Here is a 27,582-nt window from a genome sequence, read left to right as displayed (position 1 = left end):
TTGCAGGAATGTGTCCTTGGTCTGACTGACAGGTGTCGCTTTTTCATCAATGACAATGAGGTATAGAGGCTCGGTTTGGTCCCGGATCCTTTTCCGTGTTGCTCCAAGTAATAACGGTCAGTTTCCCCTTGCTTTGTTGTAGGTTGCTTCAAACATCACGTCGTTTGCAGTATATGATGACTTTTTATTGTTGACAACTCATTCTCATACCTGCCAGTGTTTTTGCCTGAGAGATGCCTCATTTAAAAGTAAGTTTTCAGTGTATAAAATAGAAAATAGTCCCTCTTCTTATATCTTTTTCCTCTGAAGTCTTGATGACTTTCAGGTCCTTCACCTACTTGGGCTGTTGGGTCCTGGCGTCCTAGACTTGGGGAAAGCCGGGGGTTCAGTTCTTTGGCCCTAATCTCAACACAGCACCTCAGTTGAATCATTCTGCACCCGTTAGCAAGACTTCCTTCCAGAGCAGGCAGTCCTTCCTTTAGCAGAATATTCTAAAGTTAAACAAGAAGTTTTCGGGAAATTTTAGTATATGACTAATGCAATATTTTACTTTGAGTTACCAGTAAATACCAAACTGGTAATGCTAACTTCTTTTTGATCTTCCTTTGTAACCTCACTGTGGCCACCCTCTACGGCACCATCTGAAGGGCGCCATCTGGTGGTTTGCAGGAGATTGGCTTCATTTTTTTTCCTTTTATTCCATCCCGACATCGGCGCAAGGGCGCGCGCGTTTCTCCATATTCTAAAAATCTCCACTTATTTTCTTTGCTTCTAACTTGGAAATGGAATCACTCACCAGTATAATTATAGTGCTTAGAAACAGGGAAGCTACCCAGTCTTCCGTGTTTTCCAAATCGGTTGATAAGTTGTGGATGTGAATATGCGTGAAGGCTCTGTGAGGGAGGGCACGTTCAAGGGATGAGGCTGTTTATCAGGAAGGCAAATGGTCTTGCAGTTAAGTGGGAGAGCAAAGGAGCCTGGTTGTTAACGGCTCTCTTCTGTTTCGGGTGATGTGCAGTTTTGCCTGCAGTTAGTGAGGGGTGGCTTGTCGTGACAGTGAGTCTGAAGGCTTAGCCAATGATGTCTTCAGCATTACAGGCAAGTCTGAGCAACAGTGACGTGCCCAACGGGGAGATTCTGCGGAAGGTGGAGAGGGGCTCGCGCATTGTCACTGTCATGCCCCAGGACACGAAGCTGGTGTTGCAGGTAAGTGGATTTGGGGGCTGTGTTTCTGATTTCATTGCAGTCAGTGCCAGGCAGTTCTCGCATGTTGTGTGGTAGGCTCTGTTTTCATTTGCAGCAATGTATTTCATTTGCAGCAATGTATTTCATTTGCAACAATGTATTTCATTTGCAGCAAGGCCTTTCCTTGCTGGGTTCTGTTAGCTTCATGCAGAGGGGTGTTCACACAGGCTCTGCTTCGTCAGGCTACTTCCCTTTTCTGGAAAGGGAAGCCAGATACTGAGCACAAGTGGACTCTGCTAAAGTGTGAATTACAGCGTTGTGGTGGTTCACTGTGAAGTTAGGTAAAGTTGTGTATCCTGGGTAGTTAAATGTTTTCTGTTTAGTTAAAAATTGTTACTTTGATGTATTTATTTTAAGATGCCAAGGGGAAACTTAGAAGTTGTTCATCACCGAGCCCTGGTTTTAGCTCAGATTCGGAAGTGGTTGGACAAGTAAGTACTGTGTATATGACTAGTTAGCTTGTTCTGACTTAGTATACGTGGAGACAATAAGTATTCTTTTAAAGTATTTAAAACTTAAAAGTCTGAAAAACATTCATTACAGATGTCAGCCAGGTTATCAGAGTACTTTTATTCACGCTTTCATTTTAAATCCATGTGATGTACTGAACATTTCTAGTGGAAAGAATTTCAAAGCTTGTCCTATCGGTCACGGCATCTTAGCCTCAGGGGTCCAGGTCCAGGTGGGCTTTAGATGGCCTGTGAGCCGGGGAAGTGGGGCACCAGACCATATCTGTGTGTTTATCTAGGCAGAAGGCCCAAGGCTTCCAGAGTTACTGGGAACCAGCGACCCCCAAGTGCCTGAGCCACTGTTAGGAAAGCAACCTTCTCTTGCCTGAATCTGTATGGGGGAAGCTGGATTATTTTGTTAAAAAATGAAGTGGCCCTAAGTTCCATGATGGTTTTTCTCGTGTGTGTATGTGGGGATGCTGTCCTCAGCCTGCCATCGTGTCTTTTAAGGGAGGCAAATGAACTTGGTACCCTGTTTCATCTGTGATTTCAGAGTGGAAACCCATCAGCAGTTGTTGGGCATGTGGGCTGTAATCTCATTAGAACTTGCTTGTGTTATAATGACCACAGGCTGGGTCCGGGGAACTCGGCTTCTGTGAAATGCCTTTTTGTGTCGGTTCTCTTCGCAGGCAGATGTTTAAAGAAGCGTTTGAATGCATGAGAAAACTGAGAATCAATCTCAACCTGATTCATGATCACAACCCGAAGGTAACGTTCCGTGTCTGCTCTTGGCCTTAGCTTACTTTGCACTTGAACTAATGCAATCTGAACTAAAACATTTTGTCTTTTTTTTTTGTTTTGGTTAGGTGTTTCTTGAAAACGTGGAGGACTTCATAAAACAGATAGATTCTGTAAATTATATTAATTTGTTTTTCACAGAATTGAAGTAAGTATTTTGAATAATTTGTGAGTGTTATATCTATAATTTTCTCTTTGAGTTAAGGAAATCAGAGGAGAAAGATTAGTGTGTAGTATTTTTTTATCACTGTAACTCTTAAATGCCGTATGTACTGGATTTTTGCTGTCTCTTTTTTAAAAAACAGTCAATTTAAAACTAAAACTTTGAAGTAAATAGGTCCGAATATTGTTTACTTCACTTTTAGGTGGACATATAAAACTATTTTTTTTCTTATGAAATGAAAATAAAATGGAGTCTTCTTATGTCTGCATTGACTTTTTCCTCCAACTTTTTAAAAAAAGATTTTATTCACTTATTTTTAGGAGGGAAGGAGAGAGGGAGAGAAATATCAATGTATGGTTGCCTCTCATGTGTCCCCTGCTAGGAACTGGCTTGCAACCCAGGCATGTGCCCTGACTGGGAATCAAACCGCGATTGTCTGTTTAGCAGGCTTGCGCTCAATCCACTGAGTTACTCCAGCCAGGGCTTTTTCCTCCGATTTTTTGACGAGAAAGTTTAAAACTGTAGAAAGTTGGGAGAGTTGTCACATGAGACTCATATACCTCCAATCCAGATTCTAGAATTCATATTTTTCTCTACTTTATCACTATTTACCATCTGTCCATTTATCACTATTTACCATCTGTCCATTATCATCTATTTTTAGAAAAAATTCAAGGTAATCGTTGGCATTAGTCCGCCTTCTCTCTCAATATGTCACTTTGGTCAGCATGACCTAGAGTGTGACCTAGAGTGACCCGCTGGGCGCAGGTCCCCCCGCAGGTCATATTGACAGTGACGTGCACAGGGCAGCACGTGTGCCACTCGGGGTTTTGACACATGCAGCTTCATGTGGCCTGACGCCTTCCAGGAGAGCGTGTCCTTCATCTCAGAAACTTCCCCCAGCCCCTTCTCAGCCAGTCCCTGGCCCCTAGGCAACCACTGTTGTGAGTTTTCACTGTAGGTGAGTTTTACGTGGTCAGGAACTTTGTAGGAATGGATTCACGGTGTATTTAATTTTCTGTGTAAATACAACTTCTTTCACTTAGTGTCTATTTTGCACATCTCATGAGTTCATCTGGTTTATCACTCAGCAGCACACCCTGGTGTAAATACACTGCAGGGGCTGATGGGCACCGGGACTGCCCCTTGTCTGGGCTGCGCAGTAAAACGTTGGTCTGTTAGTGTACGGGTCTTCATTTCTCAGTACGTTTCCCCATTTTTACCTGGTGTGAGGAATAGTGCAATGAAACTGTTTTCCAGAAGCTATTTTCATTTATTATCTCCTCAGGACCCCTGGGTTTACGTTAGTCGTTTGAGAGCAGGTAGTGACCATCTAACACACGTGTTCTTAGGGAAGAAGACGTCACAAAGACCATGTACCCTCCGCCAGTCCCCAGCCCCGTGCAGCCGCCGGGGGGCCCCGAGGGGAGGAAAGTGGACCTTGTCTGCGAGGCGATGAGAGCGGCCATGGAGAGCATAAACCCTCACAAGTACGAGCGCTGCCGTGGGTGGGCACCTGGTGACTGACAGGAGCGAGCAGTCGTCCTTACTGTGCGCGTTCCTCCTCCTCGCTACCGCAGGTACCTCCTGTCGATACTCACCTCTCACGTGAAGAAATCCACCCCGGAACTGGAAGTTGTGCTGCAGAAGATCCACGAGCTTCAAGGTAGCGACGTGGTCACAAAGAGCATGTTTAACGGGGTCTCGATCGCCACCAGTCTTCCGGTCTTCGGGTGGCCGCACTGACCAGGACCAGGGCCGCAGCACTGTTTTTACCTGTGGCCTTTGGGTTGCTGTTTTAAGACCTGTGTCATTTTTCTGAGTTCTGCCCTGTATACAAGCATGTGCAAAAGAGTCGAAAGTGTGTACGTGCTAGAAAATGTGTTACTGTGTCTTCCTGGTTATGTTGTTAGGCGTGTGGGGTTGTCCCACACAGTTCTGTTCTCTTGTTTCTGACACGCGGACAGGAAGTGCCCCCTCTGACCCCGATGCTGTGAGCGCTGAAGAGGCCCTGAAGTACTTGCTGCTGCTGGTAGACGTCAATGAATTGTACGACCGTTCTCTTGGGACCTACGACTTTGATTTGGTCCTCATGGTAGCTGAGAAGTCCCAGAAGGTACGTGGAGTTGCTGCTGTGCCGTCTTTCTGGTTCTTGCTTAGGTGACCGTGGTGGCATCAGCGCCTGCTCCTGGTAGTGCAGCTTCCTGCTGCTCGCTGGCCTGGAGGACAGGCCTGGAGGCAGACCTCTGAGCAGAGCCCGGAGGCAGAACCTGCTTCCAGCGCCATTCCCTGTCACAGTCGTGTGGGCATCAAAGTGTTTGGATCGCTGGGTTGAGCAAGTGAAATAAAGTTACCTGGTTATTTTTAAGATTGCAGGCACATGTGTGAACAAATTCTCCTCTTACAAAGAAACATAGCAAATGGCCCTGGCTGGTGTGGCTCAGTGGATTGAGCACCAGCCTGCGAAGCAAGGGATTGCTGGTTTGATTCCTGGTCAGGGCACACGCCTGGGTTTCGGGCTGGGTCCCTGGTGGGGGGCACACAAGAAGTGGCCACACGTTGATGTTTCTCTCCCTCTCTTCCTTCCTTCCCCTCTCTAAAAATAAATAAGTAAAATCTTTTTTTTTAAGTGGAACAACAAATCAGTGTTTCTCTTTTTTTTCTCTCTCCCCCCTCCTCTCTCTCCCCTTCCTCTCTCTCTCTCTCTCTTTAAAATCAGTAAGTAAAAAATAATATATTAATATGGTACATACTCTTAAAATTATTTAGTTTTGGACTTACTGCTATAATTATTTACTTATTTATATTTTTATAAGTATAATCACAAGCAATAAAGTTTCCCAACTTACAATTTTTTTTAGGATCCCAAAGAATATCTTCCATTTCTTAATGCACTCAAGAAAATGGAAACTAATTATCAGCGGTTCACCATAGACAAACACTTGAAACGGTATGAAAAAGCCATTGGCCACCTCAGCAAATGTGGTAAGTATGAGGATTAGTATGTTTATTTCTGCGTTAAATTTTCTTTGGGACTAGGCAGGCTATAAATTAAAATACTAGTCTATTTATTTATTTCTAAAGATTTTATTTATTCATTTTTAGAGAGAGGGGAAGGGAGAGAGAAAGAGAGGAGAGAAACATCAATGTGTGGTTGCCTCTCACATGCCCCCTACTGGGGACCTGGCCCTCAACCCAGGCGTGTGCCCTGACTGGGAATCGAACCAGGGACTCTTTGGCTCTCAGGCCATCACTCATTCCACTGAGCCGCACTAGCCAGGGCTAAAATATTATTAGTATAGAAGTAGACTGATTACAGTTTCCACTCCTGAAAACTTTACCGGTTACGTACCTCATTTTAGGTGTTCTGAGAAGCTGAGGGTAAAGCAAATGAATGTCCTTTAAAGAGCAAGGATCTCCACAGCTAAGATAATAGAGCAGGTCTTTTCTGGGCCAAGGATGCTCATCTCCTAAATTCACTTCAGTGTCTCAAAATCAAAACCCGTTGATAACTCACTCTTCTCACGGTGTTGGCAAACACCTCAGGGAAACCCGGTGTGCCCAGAGCGCAATGAGAGTGCCCACTGGCGGTGCCCTGCAAGCCACAGTTTCCGTCGCCGGTGCTGGAGTGCAGCCAGCCTAGAGCCAGTTCCTGACCCGTGCTGGGGCCTCTGGCTTCAGCAAGTGTGGTTCTTCCCTGAGGGCCGAGACGGGACAGGGGAGGGTCAGTCACCTGGGGAGCTCGTTAAGCATTCAGCTTCTGGTTTCCTTAGAAAATCTGATTCAGCTGGGTTGGGTGGGACTCGGGCATGTGTATATTGAATAAGCTCCCAGGTGATTCTTATTAAGCAGGTTGAGCAAACTGCTGGAAGGTCATTTATCCAGGGTAGTGAAAAAAAACTTTTAAGTGGAACTCTCATCCCAGTTCGAGCTTCTAATACCGCAGAATCTGCAGTGGTGGTCATTCAGATTCAGGTTCCTGGATTCTGTGCTCTAGATCCTCTGATCACACAGGTCTTAGAAAGGTCCCTTGTTGATTTTGTTTGGGCACCATTGATAAAACCAAAATCCTTTCTGCTTCCAAAGTCTTCAGCTTGCGTGTGTGTGAATCTTATTTCTGCAGGACCCGAGTACTTCCCAGAATGCTTAAACTTGATCAAAGATAAAAACTTGTATAACGAAGCTCTGAAGCTGTATCCACCGAACTCGCAGCAGTACAAGGTGTGTGGTGTGCAACACGAGGCTCTCCAGGTTCTGCTTTGTGCTTTGGTTGGACAGGGGTGGGGGTCTTGAGTCCATAACTCTGTCCTTGGTGTCTGGGTTCATCTTCAGATGAATGAGCCTCACCTTGAACTTCTCATCTGACCTGTTCCTCTTCTGAACCACTTTCCCAGGCCTGAAAGCTAGGCATGGTCCCAGGTTCCTCATGGGGAGTAGCCCCGGCAGCTTCCACATGGGCTCCCTGCCTCCACCCGCTCCTGCAGCGCAGCCTCGCTGCTGCATAGCCGATCATGCTGGAAAGTGCGGGTCCTCCTCATGTATCTCGGGATAAAGGGAAAACATTTGGATTGTCTGTTTAAACAAACATCTGTCTAGCTTTTTTATACATCAGGTACTTTGCTTGTAAGTTACACATACTGTGTAATTCTCATGAAAACGTGGTAGGTGGTGTGCACACCTTACAGTTGAGGACACAACTTGCCTGCAGACCTGGGCGGTGAAGTGGCTGACCCAGGACCTGGAGCCCATGCTGTTAACCAGCTCGGCAAGCCGCCCTCCGTACCACCTCTGGTTGCCTGTAGATCGCACACACCTTCCTGTGATCAGGCCCCTGGCTGCTTCTCTAGCATCAGCTGCCTCTGCCAGCCCTCTGCCTCCCCCTTCCTTTGGTTCCACTTGTCCATCAGCACGCTCGGGTCTCCCCTGCCAAAAGCTGGTCTTGGATGAGTTCCAAACGCTGACCTTTCAGACTACCTTGTTCTGAACTTGGTGGCATTTATCAAACTGCTGGTTTGCTGATCTGTCTCTCCCACCAGGCAGCGGACTTCCTAAGGGCAAAGACTCGGTATTACCTTCCTTCTGTGTCCCCGCCTAACACCCAGTCAGGGCAGTAGAGAGTTTGGCCAGTGGCTGCCTCTTCGCTCTCACTTTCGTCATCTGTTCCTCTCCCCTGTGCGCTCACTGCTTCACTCACACCAGCCTCGCACACTCCTCTCGGTGTGTTCTGTACGCGTTCCTGCAGTTTGGCCATGGAGCCGCCCGTGCTGCCAGCCCCACTCTCCCTAACTCTGCCCATGGCTTACTCTCCTTGTAGCTCGCTGCCGTCACCTCCGTAAGTCCTTTCTCTGGTGCCACAAGAGCAGGCACCCAATTGGTGGTGGTTCTTGTTTTGTTTGGTTTATTTTTTGGTTGCAGTAACATTCGCACTGCCCTGAATAGTACCCAGTAATTACTTGTTGAGTGAATTAACGGCGCATCCTCAGTAAGGTTTTGAATGGCAGAATGACTGAATTCACTGAGCAGCCGTAGGGTTTTCCTAAGTGATTCAAGAGTGCCAAGTATGGTGACAAACGCAGGCGACAGTGGAGATTTAAAACATGGTCGTCCCCCTTTTTTACCGCCCATCTCTTGTCACAGGATATCAGCATTGCCTACGGGGAACACCTGATGCAGGAGCACCGCTATGAGCCGGGGGGACTGGTGTTTGCCCGCTGTGGTGCCCACGAGAAAGCACTCGATGCCTTTCTGGCCGCTGGCAGCTGGCAGCAGGCGCTCTGTGTGGCAGCCCAGCTTTCCCTGAGCCAAGACCAGCTGGCCGGCCTTGGCAGAGTTCTGGCAGGTAGGCACTGTCACTTAGGTTCTCCGAAATGAGACCTTCTCCAAAGGTTTTTTCCTTCCTTTCCCTTCGTTCCTTTCCTCTCTCCCTCCCTCCCTTCCTTTTTCCCTTTTTTTCAAAGATATCTAGGGCAGCATACCTTAAGGCCGTCTCATACTCAGTACAAATTAACGTGCTGTGGCTGTACCAGAGTCTGATCTCTCAGAGCAGAGGACAGGTTCCGGTCTGCCTGTGAGAAGAGAGGAGTCGGGGGTCTGGCTCTCTCAACTGTGCTTGGAGTCAGTGACTACAGGTTACATGAATTTTTTGTTTTAGGCTTTTTAGTTATTCATTATGGCTTCATTGTTACTTCTGCTTTAGAAACTGATGGGTATTGGTGGTTTATACCTTCCAGCTCTGTGATCTGTGATCTGTTTTCGTATTCTTTATGACTCTTGGCTTGCTGTGTGCCTCATGGCGGAGTATACCTAGTTCTCCCAGGTGCTTATAAAAGTGGTGGGGAAGGCAGTGGTTCTGAGGAATATTAGGTGGTGGGGTCAGTTCATGGGTATGTTAACTTCATCTACATAAACCAGCCCTTTAAATAGTGGAGGCCACTCTGCCTGTTTTTGTCAGTGATTGTATGGCCTGGAGGTGGGGGACGTGGGTCTGCCAGCCCCCGGTTCCCTGTGCCTCCTTCCACAGTGCGATTGCCTCAGCCAGGCTCAGTGGGCACGGTTCTGGGGTCTAAAAACACTGCACGTCCCCCAGCAAAACAGCTGTGTGCACCTAGTGCTCAAGCAACCAAACAGCAGTCTCCTCCTGTTGGGGGAGAAATGGATGCTGAGAGGTGCCAGTCGGTTTCCGACGCACATGCCTTCGTAAGCATTTTTCACGGCTACTTTTGACTGCACGTGGTTTTCACGTCTCATGCTACATTTAGATTGTAATCGCCATTCACGGTAGGACTCCGCAGTGTTCCTGCCTCTTCCCCTCAGAGAAATTCATAAAGTATGTAATTTGGTACCTAATAAAGACATATTAATTGTCTTCATCAGAAGATTCTGTTTAACTTTGTTCTTTTCCCCAGTGCTTCCCAAACTTACTAGATGTGAGACTGGTTTTTTGGTACTGCCTTTTATTGACTTATGGAATAGTTTTAGCACTTTTGAAAATGTTGTTTCAAAGCAGTTGAATTTGGGAGTATACACCACAGCACTCAATCTGCAATTTGTATTGAGACCATTTTTATTTAAATAACTTACACTACCAAAAACCATTTCACCTGGAGCTTGGTGATACCATTGTTTTTAGTGGGCCAGCCATGGTCAAATGCTTATTGGTGTCTTTGCAGGGAAGCTGGCTGAGCAGAGGAAGCACAGCGAGGCAGCCACGGTACTGGAACAGTACGCCCAGGTAAGCGCAGTGCCTCCCTCCGGAAACTCTGCAGTTAACAAACAAGTTGTGCCTTGTGGACCGTGAGAATGAAAATAACCGTGGGTAATTAGGAAGTTCAGAGGCAGGTTGCCCAACAGGTCTTCCATTTTGCTGACTTGACTTGGAAATCTGAATTCAGGATATGTCTAGGTTTGGTGAGGCGGAGCACCAAGGAGCTCTGCTGCAGTGTGTACTGGTGGTTTGACCTTGGCACAGAGACTGAATTAAATCTCAAGGAAGTTATAATTTTTATGTTAACTTGCCAAAGTAGAAAAAAATGAGAAAGGGCCATTCTAAAAAAAAGTGATTGAACTTTAAATACTTTTTTGGCTTTTACACTCATTTTCTCTGTTGGAAATATTTCTTTCACCTTGGGTAGCTTGATAGGTACTGATTTTTTTCAGCATATTATAAAGATAAATACTTTTACCAGCTTTTGCTAGAATTGCAGGATTTAATGTGAAAATAATAAAACTCTGAACTGATACTGGCCACGGACTAGCAGGACACACTGGCACTGTTGACCCTAGAGATGGTTGCCTTCTAAAGTGGTTGGCCTTTGATGAGCTGGTGTTTTTATAGTTGTTAGTAGTGGGCACATTTTCATAATATCATTTTGCTTTTAAAATATTTCAGTGTCTTTTATGTTATATGGGTGAGTAAAAGAAGATAACGTTAATTTCGTATCATTAGACCCTGGAAAGAAAATATGTTGGGTGATTGGCTGAAAACAGCAACGAGTACAACATGCATGGTGCATGTAGCAGGAAAAGAGGAGGGCGCGTGTGAGACGGACTGAGTCTGCGGGAGCCGAGCAGGGCTGTGCAGGGCGGGACACGGGGACGGCACTCACTCACAGGGTCACCGGGGTCAGGGTCCACTCGTCAGCACATACAGCAACAAATGCAGAGGCTGGGATAGAAGAATGTACCGCCTAACAGGGTTAGCTGAATGGATAAGATGTTACTCTTTTTTTCTTTTGTAAAGGAAGGCTAATTCATATATATTTGTATATATACATATATATATACTTATAATTTACATATGCTCAGTTGGGATATTATTTACATACAATAAAGTTTACCAAGTTTAAAGTAAATTTGGTAAACAATTGGACAAGTCTAGATTCTTCCAGTTTAGGGTTGCATGGCCACCATTACAATCAGGATACTAAACCTTTCTCACACCCCAAGAAGCGCCTTATTTCCCCTTTTGCAGTCAGTCTTTTTTCCCCACTCCCGGCCCCCATTAACCACTGCTGTGCTTTCTGTCATTACACTTTGGCTTTTTCTAGAATTTCATAGAAGTGGATCCATCTGGTATGTGGTCTTTTTTCACTCATGTAATGCTTTTGGCTTCTAACATTTCTTTTGATCTTTGTTAAAATTTCCATCTGTCAGCTTACTTTGCCGTCTGTTCTTGCGTTTGGTCTATTTATTCTATTAGAGCCATTAGCATATTAGTGTTGCTAATTTGAAATTTCCTGCCCCGGTTCCAACATCCCTGCCGTATCTGAGTCTGGCGATGAGGCCGGCTCTGGCTCATCAAACTGCTCTTTGTGTTTTCCGTGTGCCTTGTTTTCTGTTGAAAACCTGATGTGATGTCCTGGGAAAAAGGCAATTCAGTAAATAGGCTATTAGTGATATGACAGGTATGGGGACAGGAGGAGCTTTCTAGAGTCCTGTGATGAGGTCTCAGTCTTTTAGTGAGTCTGCGCCCCTGCCTGGTGACCTTCCTGGTGCTTCTTGGGTCTCTCACCCCATAGGTAGCCCAGGAAGACGGGGGAGCTGCAGTTGGATAATGCCCTTCCCCCACGTAGGTGAGACCCTGATAAACCCACTTCGGTTAGGTTCTAGCAAAATAGTTTCTCTTGAGGGTAGGCCTTGTAAAGAACAGCTTGCTTTGGGTATATTTTTAATGGCTACTTTCCCCCTCTGCCTGCTGAAAGCATGCGGTTTCCTTCTGAGTCACTGTGAGATCCTGCAGGGCTCCTAGGGGTGAAGACTCACAGAGGTGTAGGAGCCTTTCGGAGTCTGGGCCCCTCGGAGTTTTTAGCTCTTAGCCTTATATCCACAGTGGGCTTTGTCGTCAGTCTATTACAATGTAGATTTTTCCTGCCCGGCACTCACTCTGGTAGAGGTTTCTGTTTGTGGCTTTCTGCTCTGGTAAGTTGCAGCTCTCTGTCTCTGCCTGTCTGTCCCTCCCTTCTTGGGGGGGGGGGGAGGGCAGCTGTTTGATACACGATACAAGAAACACTGTACACAGGACAATGACACCTCAGTCCCCTTCAAAGTAGGCACCTTGGACCTCACAGCTCTCTCAGTGTCCCTTCCGCTGTTCAAAAACACTTTGCAAAATCCTCTGTTGGAATCACCATCAACTGCCCCATCATATTTTCCTGAATCTCACTGATGGTCTGAATTCTCTTCTCTTTCAACGGTTATTTTACTTTTGGGAAAACCCAGAAGTCACAGGGTGCCAAATCTGGGCTGTGTGGGGGCTGAGTTACCTGGGTGATTTGATGTTTCACCAGAAAACTCTATGAGATGTGATACGTGAGTGGACATGTTGTTACCGTGAAGCTGCCAATCACCAGTTGCCCATAGCTGCTGCCATTTTCCTCATCTTGCATCTCAACCGATGAACACTGAAGCAGTACTCCTTATTAATTGTTTCGCCTTCAGGGGCGTACTTAGGATGGACAACACCTTCCCAGTCAAGAAACACAGTTAACGCAGGCTTGATCTTGCTGCAACTTTACCACGCCTTCTTAGGACATGGAGAACTAGGCAACTTCCATTGGGACGACTGAGCCTTCGTTTCTGGGTCATAGCTGTAGACCTACGATTCACCTCCAGTTAGGACCTTCTTGAGGAAATCTGGTTCATTGGTAGTGGTTTGAATCAAATCATTAACTACACGATGTTCCTTCTGCCCTGGTAACAGAAGCCACAGAACGAATTTTGCCATAACGTGTTTTCTGCCAAGATCCTGTGTCAAAAACTCGGACACAGTGGTTTTTGGAATCCCCAGATCAGCTTCTAGTTCTCTCACTGTCGGTGACCCACCTTTGTTGACTGCAGCCTGTACATGTTCAGCATGCTGAGGTGTTCTGCTTGTTGCAGGCCTTCCAGAACCTGGATCATTTTCAACAGATTCTTGACCATTTTTGAAGCATTTGTCCACACTTTTATTTGCACGGCACTCATTGCATTGTCCCCAGAGGCCTTCTGAATCATCTGAATAGTTTTCACAGAGGAATGTTTGAGCTCAGTGCAACATTTGAGGCAGAGTCATTGCTCTGCTTGCTCTGTTGTTTTGAATGCAATAGCCACACAGTACACATGCTCACTGAGTGGTATCTACCACCCCCACTGACTAGGACAGTGAAGTCGTCATTGTGCATGCATGTGCATTCCAGTCCACTTTCCTTGGTTGCCAGGTTACATCGATGTTACACAAACCAGTCTCCAATGGCTGAACTTTTTTGGGACAGATTGTGTGTGTGTGTGTGTGTGTGTGTGTGTGTGTATAACACACACATGTCTTTCTAACCAAAGTGGAATTACATTGTAAATTTGCTTAGTTGTTTGGTTGTGATCATCTTTCTATGTTAACACATTTTAATTTATCTAATAATTAAATTTCAAGTTCCCCAGTGCTTCCAAAATTGTTTACAGTAGATAGATTCAAATTAGGTTTCAATCTAAGGCCATGTATTACATCTTGTACCTTATGTCTTTTAAATCTTTTTTAATTTAATGTGTACCCTTTACCTCCATTTTTATGGTAGTAATTATTTGAGGAAACCCGGTCAGTTGTCTTATGTATTTAATCTTTTAAAAATGTATTTTGTTTTATATGCTTTATAAACATACTAGGTAATAATATTTTGGGATGCAGGATCAAAATTTTTACTGATAAGGGTACAAGCATCAAAAACATTTGAAGCCCATAGGAAGTTTATTACACTTATTTTTTCAGTTTTCTGTAGGTTTGAAGTTTTTTGAACTAAAACATTAAAAAGTAGAAGTACAGCCCTGGCTGGTGTAGCTCAGTGGATTGAGCGCGGGCCTGCAAACCACACGATCGCGGTTCGATTCCCAGTCAGGGCACATGCCTGGGTTGCAGGCCAGTTCCCAGCAGGGGACTCACGAGAGGCAACCATACATTGATGTTTCTCTCCTCTCCTTCCCTTCCTCCCTAAAGATAAATAAATAAAACCTAAAAAAAAAGTAGAAAAAGTAAACATTAAAAAAGCAGGAAAAGAGTTTAGAAGCTTACTATTCTAGTGCCTGTTTCTTCAAAGTGTGGATTTGTTAATTCGGGAGCCCACTTTTGCCTGGCGATGAGGCTGGGGAAGTGGGCATTTTTCACAGACCTCTTTGGTCCTTTGGATGCTCAGGGATGTAGGGAGGTGATACTTACAATGTGGTTTTTGTATTATTTCTAGAATGCACACCTTTCTTTGCCTTTTGGGTCAATATTTATTGAGCATGTGCTCTAGACCAGGCGCGATGCTAGACCTGGGACCTTAAGGGAGAGCTGGAAAGGCATGTAGAGGCGTCTCACCCGCCTGCTCCAGTAACCTGTCATTCGCTTTGACATTCCTTTGTCAGGATTATGAAGAAGCTGTGCTCTTGCTGTTAGACGGAGCTGCCTGGGAAGAGGCGCTGAGACTGGTAAGAGAATTTTAAAAACCCTCCCCGCGTCAGGTGCAAGAGTGCAGGGGGGACAGGGTCAGAGGAGCCCCTTGTCTTTGGAGCTCAGGAGGTGAAGTAGTAGTTCGGTTCCCAGTCTGGGGATAAGCGGTGCTTTAGAGACCACGTTAAAATTCCTGATGTCGGGAATTAGTTGGTCCTCTAACTGTGAAGTATTACTGTTTTCTACCGGAACGACCTCTGAAAAATATCCTGGTCCCTCTGAAAGTGATACGTTTCTTTCCAAATATCTTGAGTATTTCCTTCCTAAAATCCCCGTCTTCTTCCTTCTAGGTATACAAATACAACAGACTGGACATTATAGAAACCAACATAAAGCCTTCCGTTTTAGAAGGTGCAGGTTACATTTTTTAATTTTTTATCCTCACCCAAGGTTCTTTTTTCATTGCTTTGAGAGAGCTGGGCAGTGGGGGGGGAAGAGAGAGAGAAACGTCATTGTGAGAAATATTGATTGGCTGCCTTCTCATATGCGCGCCACCCGGGGTACACGCCCCAGCCGGTGATTGAATGCCTGACCTGGATCTGTGTCCTGACTGGCAGTTGAGCCCGAGACCTTTCAGTCTGTGGGACAATGTTCCAACCAGCTTAGCACACCAGCCAGGGCGGTGAGGGTTACGTTTAAATAGAATTTCTCATTTCGGTGTATAAAGAAGGCGGGGAGGAATGGGAGTGCCCACCCTGTGTTGTTACTTCCTTTCCTCGTGTGCTGTGTGCAGTCGATGAGAATTCTCCACTGGTGTAATGCTTGATTCTGACCAGGGTTTTAATACGCTGACCTGTTAAATGATAGCACATAAAGTATTTGAAGGATAAAAAGTTGCTATAAGATAGGGTTAAGAATCTTTGTATTTGAGAATAGTTGGTAAACTTGAAAGGAATAAGTATTTTTTATCTATGGACAGTTTCCTACATTTAGTAATTATATTGTGGTTATATTATATAATATTAGATAATACCCTTATTCTTAGGAGAGAGATACTGAAGTATTAAGGAGGGTTCATATCTGAAACCTATTCTCAAAGGTTTCCACGAAGATAAGAGGGAGAAGAAACAGGAAGCCAAAAATACGTCAAAAGGTTAAGAATTGGTAGTCTAGGTTCTCTCTGTGTGGGGTTTATGTATGTACATTGAACAACTCCAACATTTATGTAAGTTTGACATTTTTTCAAAATAAAAAATGAAGAGAAGAACCTTTGCAAATTTAGTTGGTGGTTCTGGTGGCCCCTGTGTCCCCTTACGAGCAAGGCTGAAAAGAAGGGCATCAGTTTGACTTCAGGAAATTTGGGGGAGTTGGGGGGTGATTTTCAGCCCTCCTATTTTTAGCACAGTCTACAGTGTGACGTGTGGCCTTCCTGACAGTAACACTTCCTGACAGTAACACGTATTCATATTCGCACCCTGCCTGCTGCTCCCTCCCCCATCCTACTTCAAACCATGGGAGAGCTCTTTCTGCATCATTCACTTTAGATACCCCTGCCTGGGTACCAAAAGCATCCTTCCTGTCCCTACAGCAGTCCCTTAGCCAGCTCTTCCCTAAATTTTCTCCATTATCGAGAACCTAGAAAAAGACTAACAGTTCATCTGCATACACAGGACTAACACCTGTGTTTAAGAAGCATTTCAGTGACTTTCTCTTTTTGTTAACAGCTTCCGTGCACTCCTTTTCTTTCTCAGTCCTGTTTTGGGTTAGGTATCAGGTCTTTTTTAGGTGATTTTGTACATTTTGTGGTAGCGAGTCTTGTAGGACAACATTGATGAGCTCTAAGGTCTGAAATCTCAGTATCTAGTTCATTCTCCTAAAATGACCTAGGGTAATACTCATCAAGAAGAAAATATTGCGTGGAAAACTTAGTAACCTATTTCTTTTTGTTCAACTCCAACTCCCTTACTCCTGCCACTCTGCTTTTCTCTCTGTGTGTAACCATCACACTGAAATTATTTTCCATTCCCAGCCCAGAAAAATTACATGGCACTTCTGGACTCGCAGACAACCACATTCAGCCGTCATAAAAAACGTTTGTTGGTGGTTCGAGAGCTCAAGGAGCAAGCGCAGCAGCGCATGCATCTGGGTGAGAGTTACGGAACCCTGGAGCCAGGGTGGATGGCAGCATCGCACTTTGTCTTAGCCGTGTACTGTGCCTCTGGCAGTATGAGGCCTGTGTCGTGGGGAAGTCCAAGGCCTCTGTGAGAGCCCTTGGGGGCTGTGCATGTCTGTCTGTCTGTCTGTGTGTGTCCAGAGGGCTCAGGAGCAGGACCAAGCACAGTTGGGAAGAACTCTGCCAAACCTTCCCCCCACCCCACCAACCAGAATGGTTGACTACTGTGTTTTACAGAGTCTCCTCATTTCTAAAAGTTACTTTGCTTTAATAAAAAGAAAGAAAAGGCTAACTAGGTTTGGTACTGGTGAACTGGTGTATTGTAATAATAACTATTTAATATTATTTCATTTTGGATCGACTTTATAATAAATTTCGTCTGTCCTGAGATATGCCCTGGTTAACTCTAATCCACTTACCCGACTGAAGGTTAGCCACATCAGCAGGGAGTTTTCATTCCGCACCTGGTTCTTCTTTCCTAGATGATGGGGTGGCCCATGGTCCAGAGTCTGACCTCTTCTCTGAAACCAGCAGTGTCATGAGTGGCAGCAACGTGAGTGGGAAATACTCCCACAGTAACTCCAGGGTATCAGCGTACGTATCACGTTTACCCCGCACACCAACCACCCTGGGGAAATAGGAAAGTACAAGCAACTGGGTCAGTTTTCCACTGGGGCTTGCAGCAGGAGCCGGAGGCCAGGACTCTCCCAGACATCTAATAGATTAGACTCAGTGTCTGGATGTTTTCTGTTGAAGCTTCATGGCCCCTGGGCTTACCCAGTGCCCATAGGACCTCCCACCCGCTACTCAGTTTATAAAACATCTGATTTTACTCATTTAACACACAGTAAGTGACTGTAATGGGTGGGCACTGAAAAATGAAAAGATTGGAGTCTTCTTCAGTTCAGAGTCGGGGTTGGAAGAGGTCACAAATGTAAGTCGTCACACTTTTACTCAGAGTAGCAATTTGTAGAAGTATTTATTGAACACTCACATGCCAGTTGTAGTGGAGGTTATGAAAAACTTTTAAGGAGGTATGAGTTGTAAGAGCTATGGCCTTACTTGGGAGACCTAGCAGTGCAAGGTTATATATTTAAACTGAATTGATCTCGAGGATGTGGGAGGCGATCAGAAACTACAAGAAAGGCAACTAGAACTGGGCTTTTTAAGAGTTGGGGTGAGAGTCCCAGACGAAACAAATGGCATGTTAAAGACCTCTGAGGCAGGAAAGAATATGGGAATTCGTGTATACTTTATTATATTCAAAGTCCAGTCTAGTATATCTGTGTCTTCTTATTTAACCTTTATTTTGTTGCCTTTAAATTTGTTTTTCGTCATAAAATTCAAGTTTGATGTTGTTCTATTCATTATTCCAGCTTTTATTATCAAGTGTAACCTTATTTTACTCTTGTGTTTTAATTAAAGGTCAAGGCCAGACATAACTTTTTAGGGCTTTCCTTATTCCTGACTGTAAGACTGGCCTCTCCCCATTATATTTTTTCTATCCCTTTAACACTTCATTGCCATTTCTCCCAAGCACAGATTCATCCGTAGCCACCTGGTCTCTCAGAAAGTGTTGGGCCAACAGGCACATTCATTTTAACACGTCCAGCACAGGGAGAGCCCTTGTAAAACCTCTCATTTTCACTAGGCGATCATCTAAGAATCGCCGCAAAGCAGAGCGGAAGAAGCACAGCCTCAAAGAAGGGAGCCCCATGGAGGAGCTGGCGCTTTTGGAGGCTCTGGGTGAAGTGGTGCAAGGTGCTGAAAAGCTGAAAGGTATTTGCCCGACACTGACCGATGATTTCTGCCCACAGACAGACGGCAGATGCACTACACAGACAGAATTCAGTACACAGCGAATACGCAATTTTTCCAACTTGGGGAAAGATGAAAACTGTCAGTAGGAAGCGACATTTCAGGGCACATTCCTGACAGGGTCCCCCTCAGATGATAGCCAAGAAGCCTTCTTCCACTGGCATCCTGTACATACAGCACCTGGGTGGGAGAGCTTAGTGCCAGTGGCAAGGTCAAGGACTGTGGAGATGCTGCGTCCTGCCTGGGGCCTCAGTGGGTGTGTCTTCCCTTTGTAGCGGATCTGTTGCAAGACTCCGGCACGGGGAAGGAACAAGAAAATGTGGGAGGTGGCAACTGTCATGTGATGCTACGTGTTTTTCTATAAGAAAGGAACTGTGTTATGATTCTAGCTTGGAGCTGGGGGCACACCTTAACACCCCCTCCCATTTCTGTTCCCTAGATGAAATACGCTGTATTTTAAAGGTGCTCTTTCTCTTTGAGTTTGATGAGCAAGGAAGGGAATTACAGAAGGCTTTTGAAGATACTCTGCAGTTAATGGAAAGGTCCCTGCCAGAAATTTGGACTCTCAGCCACCAGCAGAATTCAGCTACACCTGTAAGTTTTCCTCAGAGACAAAATGTGCATTTTGTCATCATTTCACAGGTTGTTAACACTGACTCAGTGTCTTGAAAGTCAAAGCAAAAGACTTTCTTGTTTTTAAGACATAATATGCTGTAGTTAAATTATCTGAAGCTTATGTTTAAGCTATCGTTAAGATTTTATAGCTGATCATACGGTAACTCGTGTACCTTGGCCTAGATTACGTTTGTGTTGATGACTCTGCATGGAACAGCAGTCATGGAGAAGGTGGGACAGTCAGGCAGTTGTCCCTGGCCTTTGATGGGATTGGGTGGACAGAGGGAGGTGTTCAGACTTACGGGTGGGATCAGAGTTTTTCAAAGGAGCCCCAGATCATTGCTTTTCCTTTTGTTTTGTGCAAAATTTGACTTGTTCCATCTGTGTCGTTATGATGATCCTTGCTATAAATGATGTTTAGGGCTGTTTGTGTCCCATCAAAAATGATAATGTGTTATCATCTATTTATTGTGGATACCTCTGCTCAGTCTCCCACAGCTCGGGTCTGTTGAGACTTTCGATGCAAATTCAGAAAGGCAGGTGTCAGTCAGGGCCCGACAAGGAAAGCAAAACGCGCTGCTGCTTTTTTATCAGAGTGAATTTGGCGCGTGGAACTGCTGAGACGAGACTTGGAGGACTGAAAGGAAAGAGGGGACCCCTTAGAGGAGGGACTGAGATGGGAGCTGTGGGAGCTGCTGAGAGAACAAGAGGAAGAGTTGGGGATTATCAGAACACAGAAGTTTGCAGGTGGGGCCCTGCCGTGTTGGTGCTTGATCCCCAGAGAAGAGGGAGCCAGCTGGTGCTGGAATCGCTCAGGGCCACAGTGAGGCCGCTTCTCAGTGCGGAGAAGTAAGGAGACCTGGGTGAACAGCTGCTGGTGGCAGGAAGAGCTGTCAGCACTACTGAACGAAAGGAAGCAAGTGGAGGAGGAGGTCTTCTCCCCCAACCCTGCACTCCTGCTCTGGTGTGGAGCTGGCTGACAGAGGAGTGCTCTCCCTGGCCCCCCGCCCAGCGTCACAGCGGTGCACAGAAGGTGGGCGTGGAGCTCGGAGGGGGCCGGTCTCTGGTCGCTGGGTAGAAGTGCACCAGTGAACTGGCCTCGATTCCTCAGTTACGAGTGGGGACAGCGCTTCCCCTGTGCACCTCGCGAGATGTTTTAGACATTAGATGAACGGGTAGATGAAAAGGCCTCTTACACACCATAAAAATCAACTCAGAATCGTTATTCTCACAAATACTTGAATTTACTGTAAAAGGTATTTTCCTAGAAGAAATGCGATCACCTTTAAAACTCCAGTGATTTCAAAGCTAACGATTTATAATGCTTCCCCCACCCTCACCCTTCCCCACCCTCTCCTATTCAGATCGTGCTGACTTTATGAGCCTTACAGGGAAAATGACCAGCAATATTGGGGTTTCGTTTTGGTGGTTAAAGTGTGGTGATGGCANTGCACAGAAGGTGGGCGTGGAGCTCGGAGGGGGCCGGTCGTCTGGTCGCTGGGTAGACGTGCACCAGTGAACTGGCCTCGATTCCTCAGTTACGAGTGGGGACAGCGCTTCCCCTGTGCACCTCGCGAGATGTTTTAGACATTAGATGAACGGGTAGACGAAAAGGCCTCTTACATACCATAAAAATCAACTCAGAATCGTTATTCTCACAAATACTTGAATTTACTGTAAAAGGTATTTTCCTAGAAGAAATGCGATCACCTTTAAAACTCCAGTGATTTCAAAGCTAACGATTTATAATGCTTCCCCCACCCTCACCCTTCCCCACCCTCTCCTATTCAGATCGTGCTGACTTTATGAGCCTTACAGGGAAAATGACCAGCAATATTGGGGTTTCGTTTTGGTGGTTAAAGTGTGGTGATGGCACCTGTGCAGGGCACCATGAGTCACGTGCGGGTGCTTGGAGCTCTGACTGCGGCTCAGGGGCCACCTGGGGCCCCCTGCGCTCCCCGCTGCAGACCCGAGTGCAGGCAGAGGGCCTGGCGTGTGCACACCCAGGCGTGTGTGGGTGTGGAACTCCGTGAAGTGCCTTGTTTTACCTTGAACACACATGCAGAATTTCCGCTCTATTCCATGATGTGTGCCTCCTGTCCTCTATAAAAATTCCCACAAATCTTTGAATAGAGTTTGACACTCTATGTATTCTGTAGCCTCTTGTACTATTTTCTCTCTCCTCAGGGAATGGCTTGCTCATTTGTAAGGAATCAGGCATATAACATTGTAGATTTCTTCTTCCTTTTTTACAAGAGAGAACAACCAGATTTCATATGTACATATATATGGGAACCCCACATGCAGGAAAGTCTGAGACCTCACATACAGGAGTGGCTCCCAGGTTTTCTTTTCTTATTTTTAATCCTCGTCATTACTTTGTTCTTCTGATAGAAAGGAGACTTAGAGGTCTGACTTGAGACTGGAGGAATGGGCAAATTGAAGTCACAGAGGAAGAGAGAACTACTGTGTGGGATGCCTTAACAGTGAAAAGGGCGGGCTGTGGTTGGCAGCGGAGATCAGAAGTACAGACGATCTTTGCTGACACACCTCCTTTCTCCTTAGGTTCTGGGTCCCAGGTCCACTGCAAACAGTATCATGGCCTCTTACCAACAACAGAAGACATCAGCTCCTGTTCTCGGTTAGTATTGTTTCCCCTTTTTAAATTATTGCAGTTCTGAGCAGAAGGAATAACTTCCTGCACGTGTCGAGAAGTCCAGCAGTATGAGGTGACGCTGGCTGTTGACGGCAGTTTTCCCTCGATTCTACAACTGCGTCTCTAGTAAAATCAATTTAGTGCTTCTAATGTTGGGAACCTGAAGGGGTGGAATCCAACCTGACATTAAGTGTATAATTTTTTTTTTCAGTTGCCCTGACGTGTGCTTATCATGACAATGGCATATTCTTGTCCATACGGGCACATCACAGTTGAAGTTTGAGTCTAAACTTCACATATATTTCACTCATTTTACATATATAAATTTTGCATATGTTGAATTTACACATATATTTAAAATATTCTCCTGAATCGTGATTTTTGGCTATTGGCAGTGTGTGTCTTGGGGATGTTTTCATAATCCTGAAGAGCTGGGCCTTTGTAATCGTTTTCAGGATTGACAGTGTAATTTGAAAGCAAATCCAAAGAACGTTGTTTGTCGAGGGGAGATGATTCTCAGTTAGAGCACCCATCCGTCAAAGCCAGAGTCCAAAATGCTTTCTTTTGAAAGTTGACTAGAAACGTTTGACAAACCAGTTTGGTCCCTGAGGGTTTGCCCTTCGGGTGGATTAACCAAGCATGCCGATCGCGTGGCTTTGAAACGTTAGCAGGATGTTTAAAATGGTGGTTTTACTGCTGCGATTCGCATTTTCTAGCATGTGACAGGCAGCAGTCTGACATTTCCTTACCTGAATGCTGTACTGCAATAGCATTTGACGACATTTGGAGCCGCCATGGAGGGGTCGGATTAAGTTTAACGACTTGCGTTGCCGCCAGGAATGAACAGCGAACCACCTTCCATCCCGGCGAAGGTCACATCCCTGGACAGTAACTGCCGCATCCCTGGCCCCCTTCTTCCCGGAGGCAGCAGCTTCCTGGGTTGCTGCTGTGGGTATCAGTCCCAGAGCGTTGATTTCCGAGATGCTACAAATTCATCTTCGACCTGAGGCAGTTTAGTAATTGTTTAGTTTGTGCTGTGTCGAATCTAGTACTTTCTGCCCCATTTTCCTCCTTGCTGGCCTGATGCTGACCTTTGGGTCAAGTCCAGTGACACCTTCCCCTGGAGTGTTCTGGATGGTTTTATTTGTCCAAGAGCACTTCCATTCTCTAGCTGAGCCTCAGCGAGAATAATACTTTGAGGCTCCTCGTTACCTGAATATGTATTATCCAGGCCCTTGTGCTTACAAGATTATGTAGGAAAAGAGAATGCCGAAAGTGGCGGATGAACTTCTCACGAAAGGAGTCCCACTCGAGCGTCCGCCAGTTAGCCCAGTCCAGCCAGCTGCCCCCTCACACGTCCCCACGCGTGGGACCGTCACTTGACGGGGCATTCTCTCTGACTTTCATGTTTACAGCGCAGGGAAGGAGCATGCAGATGGACTTACAAGTCTTGCACAACTGCAGGGTTTTGTACAGGGGATTGTAGTGTCGTCAGGGAAGTACTTAGCTCATAGCTGAGCTGGACCTGTTACAGTTGCTGACAAGTGCTTCAGATGAGAAAGATTCGAGTATCAGAGGATGGAGAAGAGGCCCTGGGAAGCTGGTAAACCCCACCGTGTGTTGCAGTAGAGCCCCTCTTTCTGTGCCGTGGACACGGGGGTGTGGAGGGCGTCCGTCCCGCTGCCACAGCGCTTGTCAGAGGACCTCCTTCCCAGCCCAGAGCCGAAGCTCGCTGTTTATTCTTGGTTAAGCAGAGGAAGCAAACGCTGTCATAGATATGCCTAACTTTTTAATAAGGTAGAATGTATTTTCCTAACTTGTTTTTAAAAAAACATATGAAATCTCAAAGTTTAATCACTAAGTAACATAAAATTGTGAGCCTTGTTGACAGCAAATTTATTTAAGTCATTTTTCCAGTGTAAGTATTCTTTTTTTTTTTTAAGGTTTCAAAAATAGATTATTTATTTATTTATTTATTTAATATATTTTATTGATTATACCATTACAGTTGTTCTATTCCCCCCCTTCATTCCCCTCCACCCGCACACTCCCTCCCCCACCCTTCTCCCCCCATTAGTTTATAACCACGTGTCTCAAGTTCTTTAGGTTCTATATTTCCCCCACTATTCTCACCCTCCCCCCTATCTATTTTCTACCTACCATCTATGCTATTTTCTGTGCCNAAATTATAAAACTGCTATGATTAGTAGAAAAATCTGAATTGTACAGAAAAGTATGTTAAAGAACATAAATTTGATAATTTCTATCATGTGTAAATGTATGTGTATTTATAATATGAAAACTGTGTTTTAAAAAACTTCTTGAGCAATTTTCTCAAATTGTTAAATATTCTTGAAAATAAGTTTTAATGGAATTGTGGCTCCCACGTATAGGTGTACTGTTGGAAGTTTGTCAGGAACCCTGCAAAGACAGGACATTTTTATGTATACAAATGTTCTTATATCTCTGTTTCCTGTATATGCTTCTTGCCCTGGCCGGTGTGGCCCAGTGGATTGCCTGCTGGCCTGTGGACTGAAAGGTCGCTGGTTCGATTCCCAGTCAGGGCACATGCCTGGGTTGCAGTGCAGGGCCCCCATTGGCGACATGCAGGAGGCAGCCAGTCAGTGTTTCTCTCACACATCAATGTTTCTCTCCCTCTCTTTCTCCCTCTTTCCCCTCTCTCTGAAAATAAAATAAACCTGTCTATGATTCTTGTTTGGGTAAGGGGCTCCACAAATCTAACTAAAATAGGGACATTTTTATTGATCAGTGCATTTGTAGAATTAAAAAAATATTTTATTTTTAGAGAGAGGGGAAGGGAGGGGAAAAGGGAGGGAGAGGAACATCAGTGTGTAGTTGCCTCTTGTGCACCCCCTACTGTAGACCTGGCCTGCAACCCAGGCAAGTGCCCTGACTGGGAGTGGAACCAGCGACCCTTTGGTTTGAAGGCTGGCACTCAATCCACTGAGCCACACCAGCCAGGGCAATTTGTAGAATTTTTTTTTATCAGAAAGTATTTTCATTCCTTTAACTTTACTTACTGAATACATGCCACCACGTTTCTCTTACAGTTGAGGTGAATTTTACATACAGTCAAATGTACAGATTTTAGGTACACAGTTTGATGGGATTGACGTAATATGGCCTTGAAACCAGCGCTACACCACCCACCTGAAACACAGAGCATTCTTTGACTTGGACTCACTCGGTGGGCACTTTCCTCCAGCTCTCCGTGTGCCTGGGTTGGAATGGAATTCCTCTCCCGGGGCAGGCTTCCAGGCTGTGTTTGCTCAGATAGCAGGTTGTAAGGCGGTAGAAACAACGCTCGTTCTGATTGTCCTGTAGAGGCAGAGCTCGGTGACCCAGCTTTAGGTGAGCGTTACTGCCTCAGCTTCCACCAGCAAGAGCCAGTGTGTTCTATCACAGTCTCCTTCCTTTTACTAGATGCTGAGCTTTTCGTACCCCCGAAGATCAACAAAAGAACCCAGTGGAAACTGAGCCTTTTAGAGTGACGATCCTATCCAGGAGGACGCTGCCGGAGAAGACTGTCTCCTCTCCACTCCTCACTCCTTGAGGCCGGGCTGCTGAGCACTGGGAAGAGTAAGACGATGCCCCGCCCACCGCAGCACTGCCGAGAGCTGCTCTGTGCAGCGGACACTGCAGACGCCTAGCAGTTCTATTCTGTTTTCTTTTGTTTTGCATAGAGTTCTAATTAGCGAAACTTTACTGTTTAACCAGTATAGCATCATCGTGTAAGAATTGTTATTTAGACTGTTGCAGAGCACATTTCTGGTATTTGTGGTGATCGGGAGATGGAATCTCATTCCCGATTACATGTCTGACTCATATTGGGACCTTAGACGAGTCACATATGAACCTGTGCCTCAGTTAACTGGGAATAATGATTCATGGCTTCTACCTCAAACATGTGAAGAAAAGTAAAATAATGTTTTTTAATTGCTTTACGTTCCTGGAGGAGAGCGTTACATATAAACAACATGGCTGTTAGTACTACCAACATTTAGCACATTTAATCACTTGACTTTTTTGTGTTGAACTACGTAGAATAAAAAGCTGAATATATCCTTTGAAATTCCAAAGTTTCCATGCTAACAGCTGTTATTTTGAAATATCTTAGCTGGACATGTGCTTCCCATTATGACTGGGTTGAGTTTCCTGTCACTACAATATCCACAGGAACTATTTTCACTGCTTGCGAGTTTCTGCTCGAGTCAGCAGAATTCCTGGGACAGTGCTCTGCGCATTTGTCACAGCGAGCTGTGCTCATCTCGTGGCATGCACAGTTGTAGGTCATTCTTTTTTCTTCAGATACTGTTTTTTTTAATGTAATGTTTTTGTCAGCGTCTAGAGACTGACAAAAATAAATTTCATTTATTTTTCAATATGGTACTTAACTGACCTCTGTCTTTTAGTTATTTTCTTTGAAAGAAATGCGAATGTTTTCTCTTTTTGGTCAGTCTAGAAAAAGCTCATGTCATTTTGACAATAGTTTTGTGGCCGATTCTTAGGTAAGGTTAAAATTTCTTCCATGCCTTAACACCAGAATCGGACCTTCATTACTATGTAACAACGAACAGGAAATGCTGCTTTTGATTCTTGGAGTATTGATATATCCAGAAATGTAATGAAGACTTCTTAGTGTAGCAAAATATTAGCTGTAGAATCTAGGTGTGTTCACTGCTTAATTCGACTCTTCTGTGTACCTGAAAATTTTCACAAAATATTAGAAAAAAAGATCTAAAGATATATTCTGCTTTGGAGAAACTGACTTTTTGAGTGACCCCCATGTGGATTTGCTGTAATGAGTGCCCAGCACTGGGAGGCTGCGGTGCGTTGTGGCTCCCCTTGGGCCTGGGGAGGTGAGCGCGGTGACTGGGACCCGTTGCAGTGAGTTGTAGTGAAGGGCCCCCTGCTGAAGGATGGGAAACACAAGGAGATGTGTGTCGATCACAGTGTGACCTCATGGGTGATCAGTTTTCTTACAATAACATGCTGAAGCAGCAAGAAAGAATTTGTGTGAACTTTTTCAGTTCAAATTATTATCAGTTACTATCTCACTATTGGAAGCAAGGTGGAATTTTTTTCATTTGGAGAAAAAGCAGGTGGGAGCAGACCTTCCAAATTCAAGGCAAAGTCAAGGGAGAATTCATAGTGAAAAATGCAGCGTATGGGGAAAAAAGGAAATCCTGGGAGTGACGAATGCTTCATTTTGGGGAAAGATTCTGTCAAGTTCTAGAAAAGAGTATATAACTCTTCCCCCAAATTTGGACTCCATCCCAAAGCAAGTTCATACTGCGATGAGCTAAAGGCCTTCCTTGTTTCTTTGGTTCCACTGAGGCAGCGTTGCTCAGCCACCCAGACATGAAGAGGTAACTTCCAGAAACTGTCTCCCAGAATCAAAGTGTGCTTTACATTTACACTCCTTAAAAAACAAAATAACTAAGGCAGGAGCTAATGTTTTCATCACGTCTTTGTGCGTCCAGCTTGGTGTCATTTCTTAGCGCCACCACATACAATGTAAACATTTTCCCCATACATACTTACATACATATGTGTACACGTTTGAGGGATTTTTAATGGCCATAATTGAAGGTGTTTTTAAAAATAAGTAAAACTGCTGATTTTTCACAGTTTGAGGAAACCACAAGTTTGGGAAGCAAACTTAGCTCCCCTCTCGGACTGCCCCTGGGCTGTGCTGGCCCATGAACCTCTGCTTCACGGGAAGCACCTCCTGGACAAGCCCCTGGG

The 27,582-nt window shown here is 45.2% G+C and overlaps 1 protein-coding gene across 1 annotated transcript; it reads left to right on the top strand.

Annotated features, from left to right (window-relative positions):
- LOC118979688 (elongator complex protein 1) lies at nucleotides 1-27,284 on the top strand. The gene is made up of 21 exons (XM_037035884.1): nucleotides 1-60; nucleotides 143-248; nucleotides 1,091-1,206; nucleotides 1,603-1,676; nucleotides 2,384-2,462; nucleotides 2,561-2,640; nucleotides 4,008-4,145; nucleotides 4,236-4,321; nucleotides 4,623-4,771; nucleotides 5,517-5,640; nucleotides 6,779-6,876; nucleotides 8,293-8,494; nucleotides 9,825-9,886; nucleotides 14,527-14,589; nucleotides 14,902-14,962; nucleotides 16,581-16,697; nucleotides 17,207-17,318; nucleotides 18,376-18,503; nucleotides 18,982-19,136; nucleotides 21,723-21,798; nucleotides 25,258-27,284. Exons 3-21 carry the CDS (start codon nucleotides 1,177-1,179, stop codon nucleotides 25,323-25,325), a joined length of 1,902 nt encoding a protein of 633 aa, XP_036891779.1. The 5' UTR covers nucleotides 1-60; nucleotides 143-248; nucleotides 1,091-1,176; the 3' UTR covers nucleotides 25,326-27,284.
- Nucleotides 27,285-27,582: the final 298 nt, after the last annotated feature.

Source organism: Sturnira hondurensis, unplaced genomic scaffold, assembly GCF_014824575.4.
Source record: "Sturnira hondurensis isolate 20B ecotype Veracruz unplaced genomic scaffold, ASM1482457v3 Scaffold0022566, whole genome shotgun sequence".
NCBI classification, from domain to species: domain Eukaryota; kingdom Metazoa; phylum Chordata; class Mammalia; order Chiroptera; family Phyllostomidae; genus Sturnira; species Sturnira hondurensis.
Note: the sequence above shows the minus strand (reverse complement) of the source record. Positions and strands in the feature narration are given on the sequence as shown.